At 46.8% G+C, this 7,039-nt stretch overlaps 1 protein-coding gene across 1 annotated transcript; it reads left to right on the forward strand.

Moving 5' to 3' along the window:
• Window positions 1-223: 223 nt before the first annotated feature.
• AEN (apoptosis enhancing nuclease) lies at window positions 224-6,819 on the forward strand. Its single transcript, XM_077263457.1, has 4 exons — window positions 224-448; window positions 1,141-1,806; window positions 2,195-2,395; window positions 6,536-6,819. Exons 2-4 carry the CDS (start codon window positions 1,153-1,155, stop codon window positions 6,737-6,739), a joined length of 1,059 nt encoding a protein of 352 aa, XP_077119572.1. The 5' UTR covers window positions 224-448; window positions 1,141-1,152; the 3' UTR covers window positions 6,740-6,819.
• Window positions 6,820-7,039: the final 220 nt, after the last annotated feature.

The following is a 7,039-nucleotide window of genomic DNA, read 5'->3' on the forward strand; positions in this document are numbered from 1 at the left end:
AGCCATCTGCTGTCACACACATCTTCAGCTGTCTCTCCTGTCACCAGCTTTCTGCTGTCACACACACACAACCTTCTACTCTGCTGTTCCTGTCACCAGCCTTCCCTTTGGGGCTACAAGAGTCAGTGGCACATGCAGGGAGGTTCACTACATAAAATTTCACAAGACGTGTGTGGTGACGCGTTCAGTCACGTGGTGTAGCCGGCCGCGCCTCAGTCAGTCTAGTAAATCGACGTCATTCCACTTCTTTTTCCTGGATTCCAAATACAGTAATGTCTTAAGCCAATCAGAAACGCGTAAAGGGCGGGACATCTAGGAAACAGCCAATCACAGGTACACAGCCCAGGAACATGCCTGGGCATGAAGCAGAGAAGCCGGTACTGTAACACGTGGAGCCCAGGCAGTCTCCAGTAACAGCCAGCAGCGGGGCCGCACGGTCTGTGCTCGGGTGAGTTTGCAGGAATCGGAGAGGGTAAAGGCTAGCAGGCCTCCTACCGGTGTAAGGGGCCATGTAACCCCACGTGTACGGATTCCTCCGCTGCCATCGGTCGGTCTCTGTACAGTGCTGTCCGCACATGGCTGGCGGCGTCATGTAGAGGATTCCCACTTATAAGCCGCTCATACATCAGGGGCCAGTAGTAGATCCTGCTAGTGCCGCATTGTCCATATGCCACCAGGTCCAGTCTATAGGGGCTGTCTGAGCAGAGTTATTGCAGTATAGGCTTGTCTCCTTATGCTCAGCACCTCCTATGCGGTAACCGTGGCCTCAGTCCTGGGCCCGATCCTGTAAAGATGGCCCTCATTCTATAATACAGCTCCGTCCTGTAAACTGCCCCCACCCAGTCCTTATTCCCATCCTGTAAAACAGACCCTAACATCACTCCTCCCCTAGTCTTGGTTCCCATCCTGTAAAACTGCCCCTCTCCCCACTACTATGCGCCCATCCTGTAAAAATATAACCACCCTCCCCAGTCCTGGTTCCCATTTTGTAGAACTGCGCCCCGCCCCCCAGTCCTTGCTTTCACCCTGTAAAACTGTTTATGGTCGAGAACGTTAAAGGTAGCTACGTATGCATACACTTTGTCCACGTTTGTTTTAATCCCATTGTCATCTTAAAACTTGTAATTTTTTCTTTTTTAGCCATCTGACAATATGGATAGCATCGCTTGCACTGGCCTGTTCCATGGGTTTCCTCGGTCCACTGACTACATGGAAGCTCCTCAATCAGATAAATCTAGTCGTGAACCTAAAGACATACGTGTCTGGAATCACAGGAAGAGCCGAAAACATCAGCGCTTCTTGTTACGTAAAGCCTTTCTGCAGGAACGCGGTCTGCTGGGCAGGAAAAAGGCTGAGGAACGGTTATGTTCCTTCCTTGGTGAGGCCAGCTCCCCAAGTTGTCCTCAGAGGGCTGAAGATAACCAACCTGTGAGACTTGACGAGATTAAAGCTCCACATGGTGCTGCGCCAGCAAAGGCGACATTACCCTCTGTCCAGCCTCTGGCCTGTGATTATGATAGTGGCTTGTCCATGGCCGGCAGCACTCCTTCTAGTAGAGCTTCTTCACCTACTTCTTGGCTAAATCTTGAGAAATGTGTTGCCATTGATTGTGAAATGGTTGGTACCGGTCCTGGTGGGAAGATCAGTGAGTTGGCACGATGCAGTGTGGTCAGCTATTTGGGAGAGGTCTTGTATGATAAGTATGTACACCCAGAACTCCCAGTAACGGACTACAGAACGCGGTGGAGCGGCATTACCAAAAGACATCTGCAAAATGCAATCACTTTCAAGAAGGCTCACAAAGAGGTAAATGATGTAGGTTGTGATTTGGGCTGATTCTGTTAGGACCTGTTTACACGGCTCCTCTATCTGGAGTAGACCCTAAACAGGTATCATGTCCAGTCACATAGAAATTGGTTTAGGTGTCATTAGAAATAGCTAGAGGGGCATAACTTTCATAATGAGGATTGCAAGGGGTCCAACGGCTGAGACCCCCATAGATGCTTGGATTTAAGGTGCTTGCTTAATCTTGTGATGTACCTTCACTTATAATAGCGCCATTGACCCTTTCTATACAATTCCTTGATTCAGGCATGTGTTACTAGAAGTCTCCACTACAGTATATGGGAAACATGTAGTTTATCATACACTTACGCTTATATTTTACTAAAAATTGTCTTTTTTTTTAAATTAGATCCTGAATCTTCTCAAGGGTAAGCGGGTGATTGGACATGCGTTACATCACGATTTCAGAGTTTTGAAATATTTCCATCCCACAAAACAAACAAGAGACACTAGTAAAATCACATTACTGAACCAGATGGCAGGACTCCCAAGAAGACCAAGTGCTTCCTTGAAAAAACTGGCATTGTTTATTCTGCAGAAAAAAATACAGGTAAAGATGGTGTTTTTTTCCTCCCCTTCAATAATCTGCAGCTATCTGGTATGATTTGATTACCTTTTGGAAGACAGAACAGTAACCCTCCCTACTAGAGATGGTATTAGTAAAGTTTGGGGTCTGTACCGAACACCTACTGTTCCGGCACTGACTCCGAACATCAGGTGTTTCCCATGCTGAGGAACACTGGCTGCTCTGATCAGCAGGAAGATTATTACCGCTGGTCAGAGCGTTAGAAGCTGTTACCGGTGGTAAAAAGTTTACAACCGGTCACAGAGGTTGTACACCTGCTGCTGCTAATAACAACGAGAGCTGGTACCGTTGATGGAGTATTCATCAGCTGGCGCTTTGTGCTATGAATCCTTTTTATTTTTTTTTATTTTTTTATTATTTAAATAAATAATTAAAACAGCATGTGGTCCCCCCCCCCCCATTTTTGACTACCAGCCAGCCTAAAGCAGACAGATGGGGGATGGTATTCTCAGGCTGGTAAGGGGCCAAGAATATTGGCCCCCCTTAGCCTAAAAATAGCAGCTCGCTCCCTCTACAGAAAAGGGGCATCAATAAGATGCCTAGCCATTGCTAACTTAACCCAATATTCATATTGTAAATAAACACACAGCTGGAATAAAGTCCATTATTTATAATAAAATATACACCGTTTTACTTTATTTAAAAACAGCTATACTTGCTTGTCTGACTTAATATCCCACACCGTAATCCATTGGTTTTCAACCTGGACAGTGCCAAGATGGGAGAAATTAGCTGCTGCGAGCCCAGCATCAGTGACTGGCTGTGACGTCATCGAGGTAACCGCAGTTCATCGAGGCTCCGGTTCCCAGCTCACTACGCTGTGAGCCGGGCCGATGAACTGCATTGACCTCAGTGAGATCATCGCCAGGACCTTAAGGAAAAAGTGTCACGGTGCAGCACTGAGCTCTGAGTGAAGGCATCGGTTACGACAGCAGGCAGACAGCAGGAGTTGTACTCCCATCAGCTAATGCTTGGGACCGGAGATTAACCTTTTACCTGCGCTCATAGCTTCTGGCTCACGCTGTCATTTAACAGCTTGGAAACCGCAGCTCTGACCGGCAGTAATAATCTTACTGCTGATTAGAGCCAGTCTTTGCCATGCTGTCATGTACATTCAGATTCATCTGAATGACATACAGATTCTCGTACCCTAACAAAACTTTTCAACTGTTCAGCTAGACCCGAACATCCATGGTTTCGCCCATCACTGTGGGAGACTGCAGAAAGAGGGAGCTCTGTGAAAAATCTTCCATGCCACTGGTCCGTTATGTGGACACTGGCTGTATGTATAGGTTTGCATTAAAGGGATGGTTCAAAGGCAAATTAAATTTTCTATTAATTTCCTATCTATTTAGTCCTATTATTCTAAGCTTTTTATTTATTTTTTTTTTGTTTGTTTCTTTATAAATTGTCTAACTACACTGTATAACTGTCATATTTTTTTTTTTTTCTACTTTCTGTCTGACGATTAATTTGAGTATCAGCAGTGCATGCTGGGATACTCAAACAAAGCATCATCGGGGGGTAGAGTCTGTGGTCACTGCCGCAGCCTCTTTCCCCTTCTCTGAAATGAAGCATCCTCGGTGACACTCGTTACATTGGGTTGGGCTAGTCCCTGCTTTGTCCCAGTGCACAGGGTCTGGTCTGTTGTCTTAGGAATAGTAATAAGCCGGCAACAGCGCGGTGTCTCTGTATGCGGCAGAGACCAATGATTTCATCTGAGTGGACGGCACTAGCCTACTTTACCGCCGGGTAGAGAGACACTGCTCTGCTGCCAACTTATTACTATTCATAATACAACAGAGCAGAGATAGAGCTGTACACGGGGGGATAGCACAGCCTCCGAAATGAGCGTCAGTGATGACACTTTGTTTCAGGGAGGGGCAGGGGATCCCGCAGTGACCACAGCCTCTGCCACCTGATGACTAGTGTTGAGCATTCCGATACTGCAAGTATCGGGTATCGGCCGATATTTGCTGTATCGGAATTTCCGATACCGAGATCCGATACTTTTGTGGTATCGGGTATCGCAACAACATTAATGTAATAATGTGTAAAAGAGAGAATTAAAATAAAAAATATTGCTATACTCACCTCTCCGACGCAGCCTGGACCTCAGCGAGGGAACCGGCAGCGTTGTTTGTTTAAATTTCGCGCTTTTACTTGGTTACGTGAAGTCCCGGCTTGTGATTGGTCAGGGCGGCCATGTTGCCGGGACGCGGACCAATCACAGCAAGCCGTGACGAAATTACGTCACGGCTTGCTGTGATTGGTCCGCGTCCCGGCAACATGGCCGCCATTAACCAATCACAAGCCGTGACGTCACGGGAGGCTGGACATGCGCGTATTTTAAAAAGCGCGCGTGTCCAGCCTCCCGTGACGTCACGGCTTGTGATTGGTTAATGGCGGCCATGTTGCCGGGACGCGGACCAATCACAGCAAGCCGTGACGTAATTTCGTCACGGCTTGCTGTGATTGGTCCGCGTCCCGGCAACATGGCCGCCCTGACCAATCACAAGCCGGGACTTCACGTAACCAAGTAAAAGCGCGAATTTTAAACAAACAACGCTGCCGGTTCCCTCGCTGAGGTCCAGGCTGCGTCGGACAGGTGAGTATAGCAATATTTTTTATTTTAATTCTTTATTTTACACATTTATATGGATCCCAGGGTCTGAAGGAGAGTTTCCTCTCCTTCAGACCCTGGGAACCATCAGGAATACCGTCCGATACTTGAGTCCCATTGACTTGTATTGGTATCGGTATCGGATTGGATCCGATACTTTGCCGGTATCGGCCGATACTTTCCGATACCGATACTTTCAAGTATCGGACGGTATCGCTCAACACTACTGATGACGCTTCATTAGAGTTTTCCAATGTGATTCTCAAAAGACTCGTCATCAGACCGGAAAAAGAAAAAAAATACAATTGCTCTTAGTGTAGTTAGAGAACGGTATGGATTTTTTTAAAGCAAGTCTATTAGAAAATAGCTTAGATTATGGGACTAATTAGGGAGTTGGGAGCAAAATTACTTTGCCTTCAGATCACCCCTTTAAAGGGAACCTGTCACCCCCCCCCCCCCCCCCAGTCATTTCAAACTAAAAGAGCCACCTTGTGCAGCAGTAATGCTGCATTCTGACAAGGTGGCTCTTTTAGTTCTGGGTGCTGTAACTAGAGAAATAATCAGTTTTATAATTTGTCTGAAATACCTGGTCTTCAGTCAAGACCCTGCCTGTGAATCCCAGCCCCGCAATGTGAATAAGTCACTGCGGGGCTGGGAATCACAAGCAGGGCGACCGCGCAGTCAGCTGGGCTGCATATGAGGAAACACGGACAGCGCTCACTGCACCTGCACCAGGCAGGGGAAAAGAGCGCAAGTGCCAGCTATTTTGAAAACAGCCGTGAGGAGGAGGCGGCGCCCAGAATATGTGAGTGACAGCTGTGTGCTGTCTGAAGCAGGGGGGAAACGCCGGCCTCCTTGACTGAAGACCAGGTATTTCGGACAAATTATAAAACTGATTATTTCTCTAGTTACAGCACCCAGAACTAAAAGAGCCACCTTGTCAGAATGCAGCATTACTGCTGCACAAGGTGGCTCTTTTAGTTTGAAACGACTGGGAGGGGGGGGGGGGTGACAGGATCCCTTTAAGCTTTTCGAACCCCGATATTTTTTTTGTTTTTTTTCGCATAGGACCTATAGCCCTAAGGCTACGTTCACATTAGTGTTGTGTGGCGCTGCGGCGACGCATGCGACATGCGCCCCTATATTTAACATGGGGGGCGCATGGACATGCGTTGTCTTGTGTTTTGTGACGCATGCGTCATTTTGGCGCAACTGTCAGGGCGCAGAGGACGCTGCATGATGCAGTTTTTTCTGCGCCAAAAATCATGCAACAAATGAACGCATGTGTCACAAAACGCTGCGTTGTGCATGCGCTTTGCATGCGTTGTGCGTTGCGTCGCCGACGCTGCACCGCACAACGCAAATGTGAAAGTAACCTAATTCAGTAACTGGGTCCCCTGAGAGAAGGATATGTATCTTTTGTATATATTGATCTATATTTTTTGGTGAATAGTAATATTCCTAACATTGCTCTACTTCAGGTTGGTAATAAGGGGCACTCGTCAGTCGAAGATGCTCAGACTTGCATGGAGCTGTATAAGTTGGTGGCGGAACAGGTGGAGGAAGATTTCCTGAGTAGGTGTCAGCTCGGGAACAGCAGTTACTTGGATGAAGACAGCGCAGCAGATGAGCAGTATATGGAGGATCAGTACTGGCCGGCTGATCTAAATGAAGACTGTAAATGATTGGACGTATAATATATTGCTGTTTGAATACCTGTTATTATCTAGCTAATATTAAATGGTTAATATCCCTGTGTTCACAATCCACCTTTCGTGGTAACCGGCATCATTGTTCCTACTTCTTTATCATGTTTAAGATTCTCATATATTTTAGAGCACCCCGTACCATGTATAATAGTTGAGTTCCCAGGTCAGAGTTCTCTATAGAAATCTACTGCTTTCTACTGGACCTTTCATGCTACATACTAGTCCCAGCCTGTTGGCTTGGCGGAGCTGCAAGGGAAATAAAGACTTCCTAACTGT

This window comes from Ranitomeya variabilis, chromosome 5 (assembly GCF_051348905.1).
Source record: "Ranitomeya variabilis isolate aRanVar5 chromosome 5, aRanVar5.hap1, whole genome shotgun sequence".
Taxonomy (NCBI): Eukaryota; Metazoa; Chordata; class Amphibia; order Anura; family Dendrobatidae; genus Ranitomeya; species Ranitomeya variabilis.

What these genes read in the sequence shown, in the direction of transcription:
- AEN (XM_077263457.1), top strand. Translation starts at nt 1,153, where the DNA reads ATGGATAGCATCGCTTGCACTGGCCTGTTCCATGGGTTTCCTCGGTCC. An exon ending in TCAAGAAGGCTCACAAAGAG is followed by an intron (nt 1,807 to 2,194) that starts GTAAATGATGTA and finishes TTTTTAAATTAG; the next exon opens with ATCCTGAATCTTCTCAAGGG. An exon ending in TTCTGCAGAAAAAAATACAG is followed by an intron (nt 2,396 to 6,535) that starts GTAAAGATGGTG and finishes GCTCTACTTCAG; the next exon opens with GTTGGTAATAAGGGGCACTC.